The 24,816-nt window shown below is 36.9% G+C and overlaps 1 protein-coding gene across 1 annotated transcript in view; it reads left to right on the top strand.

The window, feature by feature from the left end:
* The window catches only part of TNKS (tankyrase), a 186,793-nt gene that overhangs the window by 49,179 nt on the left and 112,798 nt on the right, over window positions 1–24,816 (top strand). Inside the window, exon 3 of the mRNA XM_049772427.1 lies at window positions 2,562–2,657. Within this exon, the coding sequence (XP_049628384.1) occupies window positions 2,562–2,657 (96 nt within the window). The remainder of the gene's footprint in view (window positions 1–2,561; window positions 2,658–24,816) is intronic.

Consider the following 24,816-nt stretch of genomic DNA (forward strand, 5'->3'; position numbering starts at 1 on the left):
AGTTTAGGGGCTGGAGCAGTGGCGCAAGGAATAAGGCATCTACCTTACCCGTGCTAACCTAGGATGGACTGCAGTTGGATCCCCTGGCATCCCATATGGTCCCCAAGCCAGGAGCGATTTCTGAGTACATAGCCAGGAATAACCCGTGAGGGTCACCGGGTGTGGCCCAAAAACCAAAAATAGTCAAGTTTAGATTTCTTCTTGCCTGCTTATAAATTCCTTTCTTCCTTAGATTCTTGAATTTAATCTTATCTAGAAAATTTAAAATTATTTAATTATTTTCTAATGGGGATTTTGTCACTAGCAGTGAGCATCTGGTGTGAAAAATTCAGCCTCTGCCCTGTTGCTCTGAAGTAAATGTTTCTGGCCAGTCCAAGCAAAGAATTAGTTGTGGCTCGGACATACTTCAGGAAAAGTATTTCTGCTGAAAGATTGCCACGAAAATGGCAGAGTTCATGTATAAAGCAGCAAAAAGATAGTGTCAGAAACTAGTTACATACACACAAAGATTTGAGGAACTTTTGGAGGAATAGTAAGATTTTGTGTGTTTTCTTTGTACTAACTCATTAAGCTACAAAATGAAGGGACCCATTATACTTTTTGTTTTTGACAAAAACCTACTTTCAAAAAGTAGATTTTAAAGGTCTAAAGTAGGTTCTAAAGTTCTGCTTATTTTGTTTTGTTTTGTTTTGTTTTGTTTTGTTTTGCTTTGCTTTCCTTGTGAGATCCACAGCAACAAAAGGAAGAAAATTTTAATAGCTGTCAGCTTTATAGTTGATATATGTTTCTATTTCACAAGAAAGGCTATTTACAGGTCTAATTTTCATGTAGGAATTTCTTCCAGGATATAAAAAAATTGCTATGAAAGCGTATGAGGAAAGAATCACCGTGTTTGATATAGTGGTACTTACTGCTTTGATTTACTCTTGAAGCAATTTGTAAACATTTGGAAAATAATTTTAAGCATTGCTTATGTTCAGTTATGAAATAATAGTCTTGCACAAAATTCGTAGCGTCTTCTCAGGCCATTGTTGGTTTTTATTATTTCACTTTGGAAAGTACCAAAGATTTAATAGGAGATTCTGGTGTCCAGTGGCCCACCAGTGGTGTTCTACTTCCAGATAAGGCTGTGCTTTTGTTTATTTCAACACAATCTTTAACTTTATGGCTTATGAATTAAATGCAGAAGTGCTCGAGAAGTAGCAGAATTATTTAGTAATATCTGAAGATTGTCTTTCTAATAGTCCAAAATGATTGGTTTTATTTAGTACTGAACTGTAATGAATGAAAAATTGGGATTCATCAACAGGAGTGACTCAGGTGTTTTGAGACATTATATAACATGCCTTTGAGTTATTTAAATTTAGTATTTGTAGTAAAGGGTAGCAACTTGGTTCTCTTCAGTAATATACTAAAACATTACTAAACTTGTTAGAATGCTTCTCATTGAACTGTTCATAAAACTCAGATTGATATTTTAATTTATTAAACATTGGTGGCTGGTATTATTCGATAGCTTTTCTCTATGTATACACGTACCAGATGGCTCAATAATTTTAGTATCTGGATTTTACTTAAATAGATAGCAAATAAATGTGTGTGTGTATGTGTGTGTGTGTGTGTGTGTGTGTGTGTGTGTGTGTACTATATTAATAGTGGTCTCCATATTTAAGATTTCCCTGTAACTAGTTCCTGGAGAAACTTAATACAGCATGGACAACTTTTATTCGTAGATAGTGATTGAATATTTAGCTTCAAAAATTTCCTTCCCTCCCTTCCATTCCCTTCCATTCCTTTTGTTCCCTCCCCTCCCCTTCTTTTCCCCTCCCCTCCTTCTTTCCCCTTTCCCCTTTCCCCTTCTCCTTCCTCTCCCCTCCCCCTTCCTTTTCTCCTTCCCCTTCCCATTCCCTTTCCCCATCCATCTCTTTCAATTTCCTCTTCTCCTTCTTTCCCCTTCCCCTCCCTTCCCCCCTTTTTTCTTTTTCTTTTTCTTTTTATCCCAGTTCAGTTGCAGAAGACCAGAGTTGCATGCTGTACTACATCTATTAAATTTCTTGGAAGCAAGCCAGTCGGTTATGGAGAGCTTCATATGTAAGCAGTGAGCCATTAAAAGGCATACAAGTATTGCAGAGTAGAGGAAGTGTTCGGACAATCGAGCAGTAAAGCAGCAGCAGCCAACAAGCCACCACAGTGGTGGTAAAGATAGGACTACTCATGGCTTTTTTCACAGAACGAGGCTGTGAGCAGCACAGCTTCTCATCCTGCTTTCTGGAAGAAGGCAAAACAAAAGTGTCCAATGCCAGATTTTTTGAGTTTCATGTTTATGATGTGAAGTCATGTGACCCTACTGTACCATAAGTTGCCAACTTCGGTTTACTCGAGAGACAGTCCTTTGCTGCAGTGCTTTTTCCCCTTCCCCTTTCCTCCTCTACTTTTTCTCTTGAAAAAGAAAATAAACTGTGCAATGTATGTTTATGCCTACACCATGCCGAGGCGACACTTACCAGTAAATAATCTTTGTGTCCCGGAGGTAAGATACTGTTTCTGCTTTCCCTGCACAGTGCTGCTGCAGCACGGAGCTGATCCAAACATTCGGAACACTGATGGTAAATCAGCCTTGGACCTGGCCGATCCCTCAGCAAAAGCAGTTCTTACAGGTAAGAAAAGAGAGCAACCAAAGGAATTTTTCACTGGAACTACCAGTCTGCTGTTATAAACTTCCTGTACTGAATTTATTTTTTTCTGCTAGGTATTCTCAGTGAATGTGAATGTGCTGTTTCTGCTATTAATTTGATATATTACCTGTCTCATTAATTTTCAACTGTCATAATTATAAGCAGTAAGATTGTTCTATATAAGATTTCTAAGAACTGTAGCAAGTACAATGGTAGATTCATTTTACTCTAGTTTTCTTTTTTAATGGTTTGATTAATATTTTTTGTGCCTCATTCTACCCTTTGATTGTTTTGAAGACCTTCACTATTATGCAAGCAAGGGCATTTATATTACTTTATACAAGTAGTTTTGATTGGCAACAACCTGCTGCCTTTATTACTTAGATCAATAGTTAAAAATCTCGATAGTGTCTCATCCTTGTTACAGTGTTTATATTTTTTATCACCATATTTTTACTCTGATTGCTAAGTACTTTTTAATTGAGGCATCATATTTTCTTTTACTTCAGATAGTGAAGAAAAATTGGCTTAAATATTGCTTTTTAATAAGGAAAATATTGAGAGCCAGCAAGGAAAATAGACTAGAAAAGAAGCTGTCTCTCATAACTATAGAAAATAATAGGCTCACTGATATGATATTGTGTAGCTGTTTTCATTGATCTTTATTTTCAAAATGCTGCATTGGATCTATTTTTGTTTTTCTTCATAGCATCTGAGTTCTGCTGTTTTTGCCCTCTTTTACTTAACTGACCTTTGTAATTTGGAGCCTCATTTTTCCCTGCAGTGCTAATAGTATTATTTTAGGTTGTGTGAAAGTAAATGACTTTTAACATTGTTTTCAATTTGCCCATGTTGGAAGAAAATAAATCTTCTGTTCACATTGAAGTTAGGGTTTATGCTGTGCATTTTTAACTGAGACACTGAGAAGGGAAACATTTGTAGAGAAAAAGCCTTATAAATAGGTTGAATTTGCCTAATTATTATAGAGAGAAGACAACTTCTCATCCTGTTAGAATTAATTTGTGATAAATCAGTTATGATTTTTCCCATTAATAGAAGGTTAGATGATTCTGTTCTTGAATCAAGATAGCATGCATTGGAGAAATAAAACTATTTTAAAACAGTGACAATATGATGACATTTAAATGCAATGAAAATTTTAAGTAACACAGAAAAATAAAGTCTCAAACATGCTATGGTCTATAGCCTTTCATTCTTCCTTGAACAAAGCCCTGAGCAACGATAGCATTCTTGGAGTGGTCTCTGACCAGATGAGAGATTGCGTTCGAAGTAAGAGAAGCATATTAGAAATGCTGACCAAGACTACCGCTGTCTTCTCTGTCCTCCTTCTGACCTTTCCTTCTCTCAGTGGCTGCCTTTTCCATGTGTTAGACTCATTTAATGCAGCACTACTTTTAGATTCACTTTTATGTCTTAAAAGGCAAAGTTTAACTTGCCTTTAAGTTGTTAACAAGAAACTGTCTCCCAATTTGAAATGAATTTTCCAGGAGAGGATGTTTTGGCTGTTTGGCTGCAAAAGGACTTTGGCCTAATGCTCATGGGGACTCCAATTCCTGAAGGAGCAATATATGTTAATCTTGATTTAAGAAGCATCTTGCACCAGACTTGGCTTAGATGGAAAGATAACTAAGTTTTCATTGCTCACACCATCGAGTTCATTAATTGTTCTTTTTGAGAACATTATTGGAAGTGACGTGCTAAGCATTTTAATCATATAAACAAGTAGTACATCTTCTTGTTACATAAGTGAAATAACACTTAGGTGAAATACATTCCAAAGTATTTTTCTGCTCATGTCAGTTTTCTTCTAACGAATTCTTTCTGATGGAATTATGGAGGAAGGATTATATGCAAAGCTAAATTTAAAAGATTAAACATTGATAAAGGGGATTTGAGAGGAATTTAAAAGGAATACTTTAAGTTAGAGCTGTTAGAAATGGTTCTGGGTGATGTGTCATTCTTTATTGTTATGCTAAGTATGCTATGTAAGATTGAAGTTTATATTCTTAATTTTTGACTTCTTTGTGTAATTAGCTACAAAAAATGAATTGCCAGTATCTCTCATGTTATATTTTTATTAGCCAAATTGTATGTATGTATGTATGTATGTATGTATGTATGTATGTATGTATGTATGTTGCTTAAAGGAAATGAAGTGAAAATTGATTTTTTTTACAGAATATTCTGAAGTAAATGATAATAATGCTCTCTTCTGTATAACGAATTCATGTATTTTTACAACATTTTTTTTTCATTTTATAAAAAGAAAACTGAGATTTATTTGATTAAAGAACCCACCCAAGGGGCCTCAGATCAGAGTCAGTAGCCCTTCAAGCTACAACTCCAAGCTGTAGCTCCAAAATGGAGCTCTTTCCTCTTTCATGAGACATAGGCTATACTATGCCAGAGCTAAATTTTGATCCTGGAAGCTCTACTAAGATATTTTTGGTTTCTACTTTTTAGTAAATTATTTCTGTAGTTTGAAATAAAGAGGAAACCAACCTAAGCATGTGTCTTATACAGCTATGATCTCATTATGAAGAGTCCCCTGTTACTTTTCCAGAACTCTCCTTTAATAAGAGAGACAGGATTACAGTGGTTTGCAGAGATGGTTTAGATCTATTTACCTACTACCATCTCATTGAATTAAGTTGACAGAGTCCATCTTTAAATAGCATATCTGGAAAAATTAAACAGTTTTAATGGCAGTAGAGAAATCTTTAGCATAATGAATGATATCATCTGCAGCTATGGAAGATATGAGGTTTCTTACAGATGAAATCTTTAATAAACCTCAGATACCTTGAATAATATACACATATATCCAGTATAGTTAAATATTATTTTAATTCTATTAAAAAGTCTACTACCAGATTCATTTTATCTATTATCTTACTAGGCATGTATTAAAGAGAACATTGAGTGATATTGCAGAAGTTAAAAGCTTTTTTTAAATTTTTTTAAATTTATTTAACCAACTTTATTATATACATGATTATATTAGGGTTTCAGTCATGTAAAGAACACCACCCATCACCAGTGCAACATTCCCGTCACCAATGTCCCAAATCTCCCTCCTCCACACCCAACCCCCGCCTGTACTCTAGACAGGCTTTCTATTTCCCTCATACATTCTCATTATTAGGATAGTTCAAAACATAGTTATTTCTCTAACTAAACTCATCCCTGTTTGCGGTGAGCTTCATGAGGTGAGCTGTAACTTTCAGCTTTTTTCTCTTTTGTGCCTGAAAATTATTATGGCAAAAATGTCTTTCATTTTTCTTAAAACCCATAGATGAGTGAGACCATGCTGCATCTTTCTTTCTCTCTCTGACTTATTTCACTCAGCATAATAGATTCCATATACATCCATGCATAGGAAAATTTCATGACTTCATCTCTCCTGACAGCTGCATAATATTTCATTGTGTATATGTACCACACAGTTTCTTTAGCCATTCATCTGTTGAGGGGTATCTTGGCTGTTTCCAGAGTCTTGGTATGGTAAATAGTACTGCAATAAATATAGGTATAAGGAAGGGATTTTTGTATTGTATTTTTGTCTTCCTAGGGTATATTCCTAGGAGTGGTATAGCTGGGTCGTATGGGAGCTCGATATCCAGTTTTTGGAGGAATCTCCATATTGCTTTCCATAAAGGTTGAACTAGACAGCATTCCCACCAGCAGTGGATAAGAGTTCCTTTCTCTCCACATCTCCGCCAACACTGCTTGCTCTCATTCTTCCTGATGTGTGCCAATCTCTGGGGTGTGAGGTGGTACCTCATAGTTGTTTTGATTTGCATCTCCCTGATGACTAGTGACGTGGAGCATTTTTTCATGTGTCTTTTGGCCATATGTATTTCTTCTTTGTCAAAGTGTCCATTTCTTCTCCCCATTTTTTGATGGGATTAGATGTTTTTTTCTTGTAAAGTTCTGTCAGTGCCTTGTATATTTTGGAGATTAGCCCCTTATCTGATGGGTATTGGGTGAATAGTTATTCCCACTGAGTGGGGAGCTCTTGTGTCCTGGGCGCTATTTCATTTGAGGTGCAGAAGCTTCTTAGTTTAATATATTCCCATCTGTTAATTTCTGCTTTCACTTGCTTGGAGAGTGCAGTTTCCTCCTTGAAGATGCCTTTAGTCTCAATAGCCTGGAGTGTTTTACCTATGTGTTGTTCTATATATCTTATGGTTTCGGGTCTGATATCGAGGTCTTTCATCCATTTGGATTTAACCTTCGTACATGATGTTAGCTGGGGTCTAAGTTTAATTTTTTGCAAGTGGCTAGCCAGTTGTGCCAACACCACTTGTTGAAGAGGCTTTCTTTGCTCCATTTAGGATTTCTTGCTCCTTTATCAAATATTAGGTGATTGTATGTCTGGGGAACATTCTCTGAGTATTCAAGCCTATTCCTCTGATCTGAGGGCCTGTCTTTATTCCAATACCATGCTGTTTTGATAACTATTGTTTTGTAGTACATTTTAAAGTTGGGGAAAGTAATTCCTCCCATATTCTTTTTCCCAATGATTGCTTTAGCTATTTGAGGGTGTTTATTGTTCCAAATGAATTTCAAAAGTGCCTGATCCACTTCTTTGAAGAATGTCATGGATATCTTTAGAGGGATTGCATTAAATCTGTACAATGCTTTGGGGAGTATTGCCATTTTAATGATGTTAATCCTGCCAATCCATGAGCAGGGTATGTGCTTCCATTTACGCGTGTCCTCTCTTATTTCTTGGAGCAGAATTTTATAGTTTTCTTTGTATAGGTCCTTCCCATTTTTAATCAAGTTGATTTTAAGATATTTGAGTTTGTTTGGCACTATTGTTAATGGGGTTGTTTTCTTAATGTTTATTTCTTCCTTATTACTATTGGTGTATAGAAAGGCCATTGATTTTTGTGTGTTAATTTTGTAACCTGCCACCTTGCTATATGAGTCTATTGTTTCTAGAAGCTTTTTGATAGAGTCTTTAGGGTTTTCTAAGTAGAGTATCATGTCATCTGCAAACAATGAGAGCTTGACTTCTTCCTTTCCTATCTGGATTCCCTTAATATCTTTTTCTTGCCTAATCGCTATAGCGAGTACTTCCAGTGCTATGTTGAATAGGAGAGGTGAGAGAGGACAGCCTTGTCTTGTGCCAGAATTTAGAGGAAAGGCTTTCAGTTTTTCTCCATTGAGGACAATATTTGCCTCTGGCTTGTGGTAGATGGCCTTAACTATATTGAGAAAGGTTCCTTCCATTCCCATCTTGCTGAGAGTTTTGGTCAAGAATGGGTGTTGGACCTTCTGAAATGCTTTCTCTGCATCTATTGATATTATCATGTGATTTTTATTTTTCTTGTTGATGTTGTGTATTATGTTGATAGATTTATGGATGTTAAATCAGCCTGCATTCCTGGCATGAAACCTACTTGATCTTAGTGGATGATCTTCTTAATGAGGCATTGAATCCTATTTGCCAGGATTTTGTTGAGGATCTTTGCATCTGTGTTCATCAGCGATATTGGTCTGTAATTTTCTTTTTTTGTAGCATCTCTGTCTGGTTTAGGTATCAAGGTGATGTTGGCTTCATAAAAAGCTATTTAGAAGTTTTCCTGTTTTTTCTATTTTATGGGAGAGTCTTGCCAGGATTAGTAGTAGTTTCTCTTGAAAGGTTTGAAAGAATTTATTAGTAAATCCATCTGGGCCTGGGCTTTTATTTTTGGGCAGACATTTGATTACTGTCTTAATTTCCTCAATAGTAATGGGTGTGTTTAGTTATGCTACATCCTCTTCATTCAACTGTGAATGATTATGAAAGTCCAAGAATTTATCCATTTCTTCCAGGTTTTCATTTTAAGTGTTATAGCGTTTATCAAAGTAGTTTTTCATTACCATTTGAATCTCTACCATATCAGTAGTGATCTCTCCTTTTTCATTCCTAATATGAGTTATCAAGTTTCTCTCTCTTTCTTTCTTTGTGAGTTTTGCCAATGGTTTATCATCTTGTTTATTTTTTTTAAAGAACCAACTTCTGCTTTCGTTGATCTTTTGGATTGCTTTTCGGGTTTCCACTTCATTGATTTCTGCTCTCAGCTTTGTATTTCCTTCTGCCTCCCTATTTTTGGGTCCTTTTGTTGAGCACTTTCTAATTCTATGAGCTGCGTCATTAAGCTCTTCAGGTATGCCCCTTCTTCTTTCCTGATGTGTGCTTGCAAAGCTATAAATTTTCCTCTCAGTACAGCTTTTGCTGTGTCCCATAGGTTCTGATAGTTTGTGTCTCCATTGTCATTTGTTTTCAGGAAGGTTTTGATTTCCTCTTTGATTTTATCTTGGACCCACTGGTTATTCAGTATGAGGCTGTTTAACTTCCAGGTATTTAAGTTTTTCTTCTGTGTCCCTTTGTAGTTCTCATATAATTTCAGGGCTTTGTGGTCAGCAAAGGTAGCCTGCAAAATTTCTATCCTCTTGATATTATGGAGGTATGTTGTTTTTTTTTTTTTTTTTTTTTTTTTTTTTTTTTTTTTTTTTGGTTTTTGGGCCACACCCTGTGACGCTCAGGGGTTACTCCTGGCTATGCGCTCAGAAGTCGCTCCTGGCTTGGGGGACCATATGGGACGCCGGGGGATCGAACCGCGGTCCGTCCGAGGCTAGCGCAGGCAAGGCAGGCACCTTACCTTTAGCGCCACCGCCCGGTATGTTTTGTGTGATATCTTGTAGTCTATCCTGGAGAATGTCCCATGTACATTAGAGAAAAATGTTTATCCAGGTTTCTGGGGGTGGAGTGTCCTGTACATATCTGCTAGGCCTCTTTCTTTCATTTCTCTGTTCAGGTCTAGTATATTCTTGTTGGGTTTCAGTCTGGTTGACCTGTCAAGTGTTGACAATGCCGTGTTGAGGTCTCCCACAATTATTGTGTTGTTATTGATATTATTTTTCAGATTTGTCAACAGTTGTATTAAATATTTTGCTGGCCCGTCATTTGGTGCATATATGTTTAGCAGAGTGATTTCTTCCTGCTGTAAGTATCCCTTGATTAATACAAAATGTCCATCTTTGTCCCTTACAACTTTCCTAAGTATAAAGTTTGCATCATCTGATATTAGTATGGCCTCTCCTGCTTTTTTATGGGTGTTGTTTGCTTGGATGATTTTCCTCCAGCCTTTTATTTTGAGTCTATGTTTGTTCTGACTATTCAGGTGCCTTTTTGTAGGCAGCAGAAGGTTAGATTGAGTTTTTTGATCCATTTAGCCACTCTGTGCGTCTTAACTGGTGCATTTAGTCCATTGACATTGAGAGAAAGAATTGTCCTGGGAGTTAGTGCCATCTTTATATCAAAGTTTGGTGTGTCTGTTGGTAAGCCTTGTCTTAAAGTATGCCATTCAGTTTTTCTTTTAAGAATGGTTTTGAGTCTGTAAAGTTTCAAGGTGTTGTTTGTCCGTGAAACTATGTATTGTTCCTTCAAACCTGAAAGTGAGTTTTGCTGGGTGCAGTATTCTAGGCGAAGCATTTATTTTATTGAGTTTTGTCACTATGTCCCACCACTGCCTTCTGGCCTTGAGTGTTTCTGGTGACAATTTTGCAGTAAATCTCAAGGATGTTCCCTTGAATGTAATTTCTCTTTTCGATATTGCTGCTTTCAGAATTCTGTCTCTATCTATGGGATTCGTCATTGTGACTAGGATGTGTCTTGGGGTGTTTTTTTCTGGGGTCTCTTTTAGTTGGTACTCTTCAGGCATGTAGGATTTGATCGCATGTATTCATTAGCTCTGGTAGTTTCTCTTTAATGATGTTCTTGACTGTTGATTCTTGCTGGAGATTTTCTTCCTGAGTCTCTGGGACTCCAATGATTCTGAAGTTGTTTCTGTTGAGCTTATCATACACTTCTATTTTCATCTGTTCCCATTCTTTGAGTAATTTTTTCATTGTTTGATCATTTGCTTTGAGGCTTTTTTCAATTTCTTCTGCTGTATGGAGTTGTTATTCATCTCATCTTCCAGTGTACTAATTCTATCCTCCGCTGCTGTTAACCCATGGAAAAGCTCAACCATTTTTTTCTTCAATTCATCTACTGAGTTTTTCAGACCCATTATTTGACCTGAAATTTCAGTTTGGAGTTTTCTCATTTCTATCTTCATATTCTCTTGATTCTTATTAGTGTCCTCTTCTATACTTTGAGTTCTTTGAATATCTTCCATATTGCAACTCTAAATTCCTTTTCTGAGAGACTGACTAGTTGGTTGGTCATGTTCAAGTCATCAGAGTTGCCATCTTCATTCTCTATGTCTGGCGCTGGCCTGCGTTGTTTCCCCATTGTCACACTTGTATTGTGGGTTTTTCTGTGTATTGTGGTTGTATTCCTTGGCTAAATGATGTGCAAGGTCGGGAAGGGGAGCGGAATGGCTGTGCTCTTCTGGCTCCTCCCTTTCTGGGTGTGTCGAGTCACCTCCATGGAGGGCTCAGGGAAAGGCAGGCCATCAGCTGATGAGGCACACACAGGATGAAATCAGGCCGAAAATGCAGCACAGCGCAGAAGAGAGGCAGATAGGGGTGCTGGCATCTGAGATCCAGCAGAGTTCAGTGGCTACTCCCTTTCTGGGCGTGTCGACTCACCTCCAAGGAAGGCTCAGGGGAAGGTGGGCCTTCCCCAGATGAGCCATACACAGGATGAAATCAGGCCGAAAATGCAGCACAGCATAGAAGAGAGGCAGATAGGGGTGCTGGTTTTTTTTTTTTTTACAACATTTTAAAAAACAACAGCCTGTTCTTAGAGTTACAGTAAAGTGATCCACCATTTGGGCACTTTAGCAAATATATTACAAAGCAATAATATACAAAGGTATTTTATGAAGAAATTTAAGGAATTAAAGTAATTCATCCAAACTTTTGGCCATATTACTGTATCAAGTTTTAATATGGGTAGATTTATATTGGGGGATATTTTTGTTTTGTTTGTTTTGGGGCCACACTTAGTGGTGCTCATCAGAGCTTCTGGTTCTGTGTTCAAGGATGGCTCTTGGCAGTGCTCCAGGGGAGCTTATATGATAATAGAGATCAAACAGGTCAGTTATATGCCTGCAAGAACCTTAACCCATCTGTTATCTCTTCAACCTTAAGATATTAATCATCGATCCAATACTATGCCTGTCTCCTGAGTGCCTGTTTTCCTCCACTAAGGTTCGAATGGCCCCCTCATGTAAGCTCAGTTCTATAGACAAAACCTCCAGTTCTGATGATATTGGCCGTTTGTTATTCCTCTATTCTGTTTCTTTTTTTTCCACATATGAGAGATCTTTTTTTGGCGGGGTGGGCATTTTTGGGCCATGCTGAGCAGGGCTCGGGCTTCTTCCTGGTCGGCATTTAGAAATTTCTCTGGGGGACAGGGTGTTGGGGGAACATAAGGATTGCTGGGGATTGTACCTGGGTCAGCTAGGTACAAGGAAAGTACCTCCCTTCTGTGCTATATTGCTCAGTCCCGCACATTTGAGAGATTTAAAAAGAAAATGTGGAGGTGATAAACCTACACTTGTATAGATGAGACAAAGAGCAAAACTGATAGTCCACAAAATTGTAAAATCAATTGGTTTGGGGCCAGAGAGATAGCATGGAGGTAGGGCATTTGCCTTGCATGCAGAAGGATGGTGGTTCAAATCTTGGCATCCCATATGTTCCCCTGAGCCTGCCAGGAGTAACCCCTGAGCGCTGCTGGGTGTGATCCAAAAAAAAAAAAAATCAATTGGTTTGATTTTGTTTGTTTTGGCTCTTTTTTGGGGGAGGGAATCTGATGGAGGTCAGGGATTACTTCTGGCTCCTTACTCAGAAATTATTCCTGAGAAGTATGGGGGAGGGGCATATGGGATTCCTGAGATTGTAGGTGGGTCAGTTGCATTCAAGACAAATGACCTATCTACTGTGCTATCGCTCCGCCACCTGGTTTTATTTTTTAATGACTAGGTTCTCATTAGGACTTAAACATTTTTGTTATTTTTTTGGTGGGGGGCATACCCATTGACACCCAGGGGTTACTCCTGGCTATGCGCTCAGAAATAGCTCCTGGCTTGGGGGACCATGTGGGACACCAGGAATTGAAGTGTGGTCTGTTCTAGGCTAGTACTTACTTACAAGCAGACGCCTTACTGCTTGTGCCACTGCTCCGGCCCTCGATTATATTTCTTAAGTCGTAGGCTCTCAGCTAAAAGGAGTTGGAGGTAAGTTTTGTTATTGGTGCTGATAATATTGTAGAAAACTAGAATATGAAAATTTTAAACAGACTAAATTTTATTGATGAGCCATTTTATCAGTTATAATTAGGACTTCAAAACTTTTATTTTGGTCTCTTTTTTTTACTAGTTTAAAAATACCTATTGTGGAAATTAAACCAGAAAAATTCTGAAAAACAAAAGATATTAGAAATTATGCTACTAAGAGAGGCTATTTTGACTTATTTATTAACTTTTTTCAACCCCACTCTTTACTTTTCTTTACTATTAATAAAATTAGGGCTTTTATTCACTTAAAGAAGGCTAATTTTTAGGGGGGCACTGAGTGGTTTATTTTGTTTGGTTTTCTGGCCACACCCAGCAATGCTCAGGGATGTAAGTGACTGGACTTGGGTAGGCCACATGCAAAGCAAACTCCTTACCCACTGTACCATTTCTTCTGTTTTTTTTTTTTTTTTTTTTTTTTTGGCTTGGCCTGCTGATTTATCAATTGATAACTAATAGAGAAGCCTATGGTACCTTCTTTCATGCTCTTTCTTTATTGTTCATTATATCATTTACTCATTTACTCAGATTTAAGATTATAAATAGTCTAGCCAATCAGTATTTTCCTTATTTATTTAGTTTATGAAAATTATTTTGTGAAACTTAAAAGTCATTAAAGATATAGCATACAGTTTTTATTTTAAAAGTATGATTAAGACCAGGGAGATAGTATAGGCACGCAAGTGATGACTAACCTTTTTGAGCCGAAGTGCCCTAACTGCTGCACAATGCCCGGTCCTCCCAATGGCCAGACAGGCCCTGTTGCCAGGTAAGCTGCAAAGCCTCCTGCCTCGCCGCATATCTTAATTGCGGAACCCTTCCCACGTGCCAGCTGCAAGGCCTTCTCGCGCCACCGCTGGCACCGTATCTTGGGCTCGCCATCAAGGTATAGTGAGTAGGGCACTTGCTAGGCGTGTAGAGCACTTGCCTGGGTCAATTTTAGTCCCCTCAATCCCTATCATTTCATCTCCAACTCAGCAATATCAGCAGGTTTCCTGAATATAGAGAAAGAAGTAACTGCTAAACATCAGATGTAGGCCCAAACACTAACACCAAAACAAAATAAGAAAACAAGACCAAAAAACAAGGGGCCAAAGCAGCAAGCACTAGCCTAGGATGGACCGCAGTCCGATCCCCCCAAGCCAGGAGCAATTTCTGAGCGCATATCCAGGAGTAACCCCTGAGTGTCACTGGGTGTGGCCCCCTCCCCCCAAAAAAAAAAAAAAAAAAACTAAACAAGCGAACAACAACAAAAAAGTCCTAAAAACAAAAGAAGGAAAATAAAAATCATGTGTGATTATATTAGGTGTTTATTTGTGTTTTGGGGCTTTTATTTTTTTGGAGTGAGCCACATTGAGCCACATTGAGTTGTGATCAGGGCTTATTTCTCACTGAGACTTGCAGTGTGTCTTTCATATTTTCATAATTCCTGAGAATTGCCTGTGTTCTCAACATAGATGATAAGTATAAGACAAGTGTCTGAAACAAGATGAAGATAGAATAGTCTTTGACCCCTTAAACCTCTATAACAATATAGATACCTAATGATTTCTGTTTCATTATTAAAGTTATACATGTATTTTTGTAGAAGGCCCCACATCCAGCAATACTTAGGACTTATTCCTGACTTAGGAATCGTTTCTGGTGATGTTAAAGAGACCATATGTAGTACCCAGGATCAAACCAAGAGATTGGTTGCATGCAAGACAAATGCCTTAACCCCTGTACTCACTTTTCTTTTTTTTCTTTATTTTTAAAAATAATATCTTTATTTAAACAGCATGATTACATGATTGTAGTTTCAGTCATAAAATGAACTCCCCTCTTCACCAGTGCAGAATTCCTATCATTTTTTTCTCTAGCTTTTTTTTTTTTTTTTCTTCGGGCCATACCTGTTTGATGCTCAGGGGTTACTCCTGGCTAAGTGCTCAGAAATTGCCCCTGGCTTGGGGGACCATATAGGACTTGGGGGATCAAACCGCAGTCCTTTCTTGGTTAGCAAGGCAGAAACCTTACTTTTAGCGCCACCTCGCCGGCCCCTATACTTTTAAAGCAGTAGGAATCTGAGCACTCAAAATAATGAAAAGGTAGATATAAGTCACTTTCACACATATATATAAACATATATGTATATATGTGATGCAAATTGTACATCAGTCAAATCTGCAATGAAACAAATAGCCCAACCCCCCTGAAATTATTCTTTTCTCTTTTTTTTTAATTTTGACTATTGTTAAGGATCCCAGCTCAGAATTTTTTTGTTTTATTTTATGACAAATGTGTGTATCTTTTGCCAGAATGTGTCTTACATATTTTTAAGCATTATTTTTGTTGGACAAAGGAGACAAGAGCAGATACATGAAAGAAACTGGAAAAATTTTACTATTGCACATTTATTTATAACCTTTATAATAAGTTGGTATGTGAGAAGTACAGATGAAAATTTATATTTTGTGGGCTACTTACTATGATGTTGATGATGATATTAAGTATAAATCATGGGCTTAGATCAGGGGTCTCAAACTCGTGGCCCGCGGGCCGTTTGCGGCCCTCCGTACATTTTGAGGCCCGCGGCGAGCCTTCAAATATCGCAGTATTCGCGATTATTTGCTTACCGAATAATCGTAATAAAAATCGCATTAGTAAGAAAAATATCGCATTAAACATTCACATACCCCGAGCAGTTCCGTTCGGGGTATGCAAATATTTAATGCAATTTTTTTTCTTACTAATTGATTTTTTACTGCGAATATTCAGTAAGCGAAATCCCTTATGCGGCCCTGCCTCACCCCGACTTTGCCTCCTGTGACCCCCAGGTAAATTGACTTTGAGACTGATGGCTTAGAGTAACTAGAAAATTTGTGCATTAAAGAGTTCTTGAAGCTACCAAGCTGTCAAATTGTCTCAGGTACGTTAATCTGGCTGAAAGTTCTGCAACCTTATCAGAGCGAGAGTGGACATTCTTCACTATTCTGGATAGGGCCAGAAACCTATCTTCCAACATACAAATGATTCGGCTTCATGGCTCCTGGAGTGCATAGCCGCATGTACAGCCACATGAAGCTTCTAAATTTCACAGTAGTAACAGCCCTGGAGGACCACAGTAAATTTTAAGGAACGTTTTTCAGAAGCCTACCAAGCTAAGTGAGTAAAAACAATAACACAGAATGCTCAATTGGTATCATCCAGATCAGTAAATTCTCAAGCAAAGTAATTAGCTAGCACCATCGTGAAATATAATAATTATCACAAATTGACTTTTGTTGCTCTGTTTTCTGATAGTTCCATTTGCCATTTTGTTGTAAGAATAAAAATGAGTAAATTTGTGCCTGGCTAGGGCATGGTTGGGAAATTGGGGACATTGGTTGAGAGAAGGTCACACTGCCGGTGGGACTTACGTTGTAGCTTTGAATTCATGAAACAACTATATTATGAACAAATTTGTAAATCTTGATGGAAATAAAAGAAAAATGTTCTTGATCTTAAAGTAGAGATTCAGATAAGATATACTATTTCTAAGGTTTTTAAATAGGGTTTAAAGGTAGAATTTCAAAATTTCGTTGTGGGGCAAGAAATATGTATATACATAGCCTTATGAAATTAGGCATTTTGGCTGTCTGGACTCTATATAAATCCTCTGAATATTTTTCTGTAATTGTGTATTTATTTTCTATGTTTGGAATTATTAAAGAGACAAATTTCTAAAAGATCACTCTTGGGAAAATGAATTTAATCAATAAGTTTCATGTTCTCTCTTTACTATTTTTTACTTTTCAATCCTGATAAAAGAATATTACTGTCTCAAAGTTAAATGCTGTGTGTGCGTGTGTGCGTGCGTGTTTGTGTATGTGTTTGACTTAAAGTCTAAATTCCCTTTCCTTGTTTTAGATCAAATACCCTCTCATGGGCATGTTATGAATAATACCTTCCTTTCTTTCTCCCTTGTCCTGAAAAAAATAAAAATCAAACTCCAGTGTATTGAATTTGTTGACATTGTTTTCAAACAAGTATCTGTACCCTTTTGACTCCTTTTCCACATGAATAAAATAGACTCAGTGTTCTGTTTGGTGAGAATATATTCAGTTCATTCTTTGAGGATCCATTTCCTTAGTGGTCACTAAATGGATACTGACTAGTTCCCAGGAAGCTTTGTAACCTTCTTAGTTTTGTGCATATAATTCTGTTAGATAGGTCAACAGTATGTTCTGTGAACAGTCTATTCTCTGAAGGAAAGAGCCAGTAATGTATATAGTGTTTTAAAATTCTATGTTTATTATCAAACCTGACAGTTTTAGAATTGCTTATTTTTTTTTTTTGATGTGGATATTGAAAGTCATCTCTATTGATAGCCTAACAGAGTGTGGAGGGGAATATTTTGAATTATATGCTCATCCTTTTGAGTGAAAGAGGAAAGTGTGTAGTTACCTGAAATGACTTTCTTACAGAAGAATTAGTTTAGGAGATTGGACAGAAAGTCAGTTTTGGTTAATGAATGCTTTCCAGACCACATCTGTTCACTGATACCAGATTATCAGAAGGTCATCATCTACAGTTTGTCATCATCTACAGTTTGTCGTATTGCAAAAGGAGAAATAGTCTGAGTACCTGTTTTTATGTACTTTCCTTTGTGTTTTGTCTTTGTGGGGAAAAATTCATTGCTTTTTATCTAGTTATATGTATTTGGCTTCTATGTTAAGAAACAGGCTCTTGGTAATTGGTAAAACATCTTTGTTTCTTGATGGATGTTCTCATCTTTCCTTCTTTTTGTATTGTTTTATTACCCTCCATTGCACAGAGAGTGAAAGATAGATTGCTTAACATAGAACATAAAAATGACTCTTGTTTTTAAGAAGTTAATAGAATGCCAGTGGCAATAACAACAGACATGGGATAGTATCCTTTTCTCTAGAAAGAAAAATGTTCTCTGAACTTACTTGCAAAATAAGTCTTTATTTTTGAAAGTCAGTAAGGGAAATAATGTAACCCACTTTACTAGAAGAAATATTAACGGTGAAAGAAAAGGCTAGGCCCGGAGAGATAGCACAGCAGCATTTGCCTTGCAAGCAGCTGACCCAGGACGAATCCCGGCATTCCATATGGTCCCCCATGCCTGCCAGGAGCTATTTCTGAGCAGATAGCCAGGAGTAATCTCTGAGTGCTGCTGGGTGTGGCCAAAAACCAAAAACCAAAAAAAAAAAAAAAAAAAAAAAAAAAGAGGAAAGGAAGGAAGGAAAGGAAAAAAAAAAGAAAGAAAAGGCTAGCCAAAAATCCAGAAGAAAAAAACTACTCAACATAAGAGCGGATCCAAGGGCTGGAGTACATTGGATTGGTGGCTGACACAGATCATCATGATACATTTTCCTATTCTAATAAATAACATTGAGTCATTCTAAATTAAAAAGAAATTCATAAAGAGATTCATTAGCGCTAAAGAAAATGAATTATACATTAAAATATTAAAATGCCTGGCATTCTGGAGCTATTTAGGGTAAGTATCTACTAGTTACAACTAGTCTTGTTCATTTTAATAATCCCAGAGAGCATTTCTGTATTATTATATAACTTGGTAGAGGGTCAGAGTAATTGACTCTTGAGTTGTCCAGAAAAGTTACATTGGACTTGGAATAATCTATTTTGAATACAGAGAAGTACATATAACATTGCAGGAAAAATTATATCGCGAACTGAGGAATTAAAATGCTAAATTGGCAGTTATGTCAAAAACTTGGCTATCTGAATTACTTCATTCCTTGAGTATTTCTAGAAAGTTAATTTTTATGGTAACATCTTTTTTAGTAAGACTCTGATAACTTTATGAGGGTATTTGATGAATTTATGGAAGAAAATCTCAGAATAGGAACTAAAATATTTATGCTTTTCCCCCTTCACTGAAGTTTCTTAATAATTAATGTAAAATAGTATATTAAAATTACTATTTCAAGAATTTATTTTGAGGGCTGGAGAGCTAGCACAGTGGTAGGGCATTTGCCTTGCATGCGGCCAACCTGGGACGGACCTGGTTTGATTTCCAGTATTCTATATTGTCCCCCAGCTGCCAGGGCTGATTTCTGAAGTGCAGAGCCAGGAGTTGCCCCTCAGCTCCACTGGGTGTGGCCCAGAAACCAATCAGTTAATCAATGAATCAATAAGTAAAGTTAAATTTATTTTGACTTTTTTTAAAATGTATACAAATTTGATTTTTTAAAGAAAATTTGTATGTGATACCTGCAGAATGTATTTCTGATACCACATCTTCTTAAAAATAGTGGTATTTCGGGGTTGGAGCTATAGCACAGCAATTGGGCATTTGCCTTGCATGCTGTTGACCCAAGACGGACCTGGATTTGATTCCCAGCGTCCCATAATGTCCCCCAAGCCAGGAGCATTTCTGAGCACATAGCCTGGAGTAACTCCTGAGCATCACTGGGTGTGGCAAAAAAAAGGGGGGGGGGCAGAGAGGTGGCGCTAGAGGTAAGTTCTCTGCCTTGCAAGCGCTAGCGCTAGCGTAGGACGGACCGCAGTTCAATCCCCCTGCGTCCCATATGGTCTCCCCAAGCCAGGAGAGATATCTGAGCGCGTAGCCAGGAGTAACCCCTGAGTGTCAAACGGGTGTGGCCCAAAAACAAACAAACAAAAATAATAATAATAGTGGTATTTCTTTTTTACTCAGTTTCTTTATTTTTTTATTAAATAACTGGATTACAGAGTTAAGAAGTTGTTCATTAAGTTTCAGCCATACAGTGTTCTAACACTCATTCCTTGGTATTTCTTACAGGTAAGTCTTACAGATAAAATGACAGATAGTGCAAGGGTGAAAAAGAAAAAAACCACAAAAACAAGAACACCACAGACTGGAAAACAAACTAAAGTTTTCATTAACGTCTTACTATCATGTCAGTGTAGTATGCTTGACATGATGAGTATCTCTAGTTAATCTAGGCAGTTTTCTAAAAAATAAGAGGAACAAGGAAGTTCTCAATATTCATCTACTCAAAAGATAATACCAAGTACTGAAAATTATATCAGTCACTTCTGTTGTGTAAGAAGTAGTAAATATCTAGGCAGACACATTTATATCAGCACTTGGATAAGCCAAGGACTAGTTATTATAAGACTCTTTTATAGAGATGTTGCTTTCCCATTTTGCCTAGGTATTTAAAATGTGAAGAAACTAGAAAATAAAACTCATACTAAGAAAAGAAGTTAAATACATTCAAGATAAGAAAATTATCTCTGAGGGCCAGAGATACAGTAGAGCACTTATCTTTCTTGCAGCTGACCTTAATTCAGTCTCCATCACCACATATGAGCCCCAGAGCCTGAGCCCTGAGCCTGAACCCTCACTCCCTGAGCCCCAGAAGAGAGCCCTGTACACAGAGCCAGGAGTAATCCCTAAGCACTACTAGCAATAAAACCAACAACGAACCAAACAAAATATAAACCACTGACCTGTGGTTTCATTCCTTTTCTGCACAGAAGAATATGTATATTACAATTCAGTAATTTTTTAAGATGATCTGAAATTGAGCAGTTGTAATTTCCCAAAACATTACACAATAATTTTTAAAAAAAAAAAACAATTGCCCTCATTTCTTCAATTTTAATTAACATCTTTGCTCCTTGTTTTTCTGAACTAATAAATATCTTTATGTGTGTACTTTTCAACTGAAAGCTAGAAGCAGATAAGACTATAAGGCAAAAGTTAGAGCCCAAAACAATGATGGTGCAAAAGCACTTTGTATTAACTTTGTTAGGGAAGGTCAAGCAAGTGAAAGTTCAATCCTGTTGGATGTTTTAAACTGATATTATACTCTGAAAAGAAACTGGCTTTCTAGAAATTATATCTCAAGTCAGATATATTTTTCTAAACTACTATTAAAAAATGCTTCCTTGATTATCTCAAATACTCCTGATTAAATATTAAGTCTTTACTGTCTATATTTAAATTGGCTGTGGAAGAATAAAAGAATTTTAAATTTTAACAAGTAAAATTCACAGTTAAGTAAACTATGTTATTTAAAGAGACTATTTTTAATCTAGAGGATAATTTCTCAGCATTGAAGTTTGTATCTGTAGTAATATATCCATCAAACATAAGGTGAATAGAAACTGTACCATATTTACAGATATTTTGGATAAATATTAATCTTAAATAATATGTAACAAGGAGGGTGCTTACCTTGCACGTTCCCAATACCATCTGATTCCTTGAGCCTTCCAGGAGTGAGTGAGTGGTCTCTGAGTGCAGAGCCAGGAGTAAGTTCTGAATACCTTTGGATATGGCACCAAAACAAGCAAGCAAATAAATAAATAAGGCTGTCAGGTTATGTAAGTCAGAGATACTTAACCTCTGGTATTTCATGGGATCCATCATGTTTATAAAAACTCAAACTTTAGATACATATATGAATTTAAGTTCAAGGTTGCCAACTGTTTTAAGGAGAGGGCCTAAAATTGTTTCTCTAAATCTCTTTACACACTTTAGTAAAAAATACCTAAAGATTTAATGACATGTTGGCTCTTTAATACAACAACTAAAAACTTTAATAACATATTACTCTGTACCTACTAAAAGTGATTATCCAGCACTTTATTCTCAACTTTTCTATAGATAATGTGTAGATGGCTGATACTTCAATCTGTTGAATACTGCTAGATGAGTAAAGTACTCTGATGTTTATTATGAAGAATTGAAGAAATAAAGTTCCTCTGATGAAGAAAATACTGTGTCATTAAATCTGACATCTTAGCTTAAAATTTTTGGGGGGGCCACATCCAGTAACTCTCAGGTTATTCCTGGCTCTGCACTCAGAAATTGTTCCTGGCAGACTCGGGGACCATAGGGAATGCTGGGAATTGAACCCAGATCAGTCTGGGGTCAACCAGGTGAAAGGCAAATGCCCTACTGCTGTGCTATCACTCAGGCTCCCATGTTAGCTTAAATTTGATCACTTTTGCTCCTTCCTATATATTGTAGTGTAGTATAGCTATTGTATTTGACATATAGTGGATATATACTTGTTGAATGACATTTTATAAACAAAGAATGAGGTATAAATGTAGTGATTGGTATTATTAATCATTCAAGTTAATTTAACTTTTGAGTGAGGGACAGTGCTACTCTTTCAAGTGGAAGAGATCAGAACCTCTTTGCCATTCTCTTATATTTATAATTTTTATAATTTATTTAAGCACTATGGTTACAAAAATATTCATGATTTTCTGTCATAGAATGTACACTACTTTTCACTAATGATTTTTCTGCTACCAGTGACCCATGACCCTGTTTGTTTCTCTCCCATCCCTCCACTTGCCTTTAGGGCAGGCATTCCTGTTCTCTCTCTCTCTCTCTCTCTCTCTCTCTCTCTCTCTCTCTCTCTCTCTCTCTCTCTCTCTCTCTCTCTCTCTCTCTCTCTCTCTCCCTCCCTCCCTCTCTCCCTCCCTCCCCCCCTCTTTTGGCACTGTAGTTTGCTCTATTATTAATGTAGGGGTACAATGCATATCACTTTATTTCCTTTCAGCATCCAGTGCTTGTACAGAGATCACTCGGGACAAGTTTAGATTAGTTCCAACTATCATTGTCATAGTGGATCTTTCTTTATCCTTAGTGATACTTTTAGGAAGATATAATAGAAAAGTAAGTAAGCAATAGAAGAAGTAAGTCACAATTAGTGGTACTTGAAAAACTTAAAATTACCAAGTCACTATACCTTTTAGAAACTTCGCAAACTTAGGATAGAACAGTTTTCACAGTAATCACAATGAGAACCAAGATAATTTTTTCATTGCTCAAAAGTAGTCACCTGGACTTCTGTTTTAGACTTTGTTTTTTCAGTTCCTTATGCTCATTATACAGAAGTCTTAACAATCAACCCAAACCCTGTAGATCTCTTGCAAAACTTGAGGATCTCAGTAGGCTGATGTATTAAAGAGCCTAGCATCCTGATAAGAAGGCTGCAGAAAAGGAGTTTTCTTTTTACAGATAACAGTATGGTTCTTATAAATCAAAATATGCTTTGTTCATCTAATCTCATACATATGAGTTGCAAGCACTATATACAAACCATTTCTTAAATGACAATATATTTGTCTGTTTTCCCTGAAAAGAACAGATAATCAACACAGAAATGTAGGGTGTAAAGATTGTTTTAATTGGGATTGACTCACAGGAGACAAGGTTGCAGGGCTTTCTGACTGTGAGTTTGTGGTAATACTGGTGTATTTCTTATTGGTTAAATTCTTTTTGTTTTATTTGTTTTGGGTCCACAGATGGCAATGTTGGGGGTGTACACTCTACACTCAGAATTTATTCCTGGTGGTGCTCAGGAGACCTCTATGGGATACTGGAGAATCAAACCCAGGCCTGTTTTATGCAAGGCAAATGCTATACCACAGGTCCTATTGCTCCCGCCCCGTTATTTTTTATATTACATTATTAGTTGTAGTAATGAAATTATCATTAATTTGTTTTGGGGCTGTACCCAGTATTTTCGGGTCATACTGTGGTTCTATGTTCATGGATCATTGATCAGTTTTGGTGATGTTCAGGGAATATACATTTCTGAGGATTTAGACATTCTCAGACACATGTACTGCAAACACCGGTAACCCCTGTAATCTATCTCTAGCTGAAATTACATTTTTAAACAAAAAAATTTGCAAATTTAATTGATAAAATGTTAAAAACATCCTTTTAAATTCTACTTGATTCCATAAATGGGATATGTATGTTAAATGTTTCCGGTATAAAGAGATATTATTACTCCATACAAAGAAATCATTAATAGACACGTTCATTTTAATTGTATTTTTTCAGGGCATTTATATCCTTTTGGACATTGATTTAGATTTTTATGTTGAAGTGTAAATGTAATTATTGTGTAAATATTGTGATATTGGGTAACAGTCATATTTGGAGTCTTTCATATCTGAACATTTCTTTCAGGAGGTCTTTGTGAAATGAAACATCTATAGGTTCCTAAACTATAAGGAAATTCTTCTGAGATAAGAATAGTCTCAGGTTGGGGCCGGAGAGATAGCATGGTGGTAAGGCATTTACCTTTCATGCAGAAGGTCATTGGTTCGAATCCCGGTGTCCCATATGGTCCCCCGTGCCTGCCAGGAGCAATTTCTGAGCACGGAGCCAGAAAAAACCCCTGAGCACTGCCGGGTGTGACCCAAAACACACCCCTCCCCCACACACACAGAATAGTCTCAGTTTATGTCTACACACACACACACACACACACACACACACACACACACACACACACACACACACACACACACACACAGAATAGTCTCAGTTTATGTCTATTTTCACACTTAGATGAATGTTTTTTCTTAGAAATATCTTATAAACAATATAGAAATATTTGTAATTGAGCACCAGAATGAAACCAAAACATAATTTTCTTATCAAAGAGCTGTTTACATTTAGCTTCTTTTTATTTTTAGTGTTACCATAAATTTAGATATTTTAGCCATGTTAATAGTACAGATTGGATAAAGTTGCTTTACTGATTATTGTATATTTTCTAGATGCTACTTTTTATACTAGTTTAATAGAAACTTTGCCTGATAATTTTGTTTGGAGCAAACATTATGTCTGGAGTAGCTACCTTAGAGATAAACATCTAACCAATATTGAGAATTAAGTGTGGGAGTAGAACTTTAGAATTGAAACTCAAAGGATCATGTAACCCCTCATTCTCATTTTCCAGATGACAGCGGTGGCTTCCTGAAAGATAAAATCATATCAGGAAATTGATGCCAGAGCTAGAACTCTGTCCAGATCTTTAATCAGGCAGTTCAGTGTTTTTCCCTGTGTACTGTGTTTTGAATAGTTGCTTGATAATCTGAAAGGCAAAGGATTA

The sequence above is a fragment of the Suncus etruscus genome, chromosome 4, assembly GCF_024139225.1.
Source record: "Suncus etruscus isolate mSunEtr1 chromosome 4, mSunEtr1.pri.cur, whole genome shotgun sequence".
NCBI classification, from domain to species: domain Eukaryota; kingdom Metazoa; phylum Chordata; class Mammalia; order Eulipotyphla; family Soricidae; genus Suncus; species Suncus etruscus.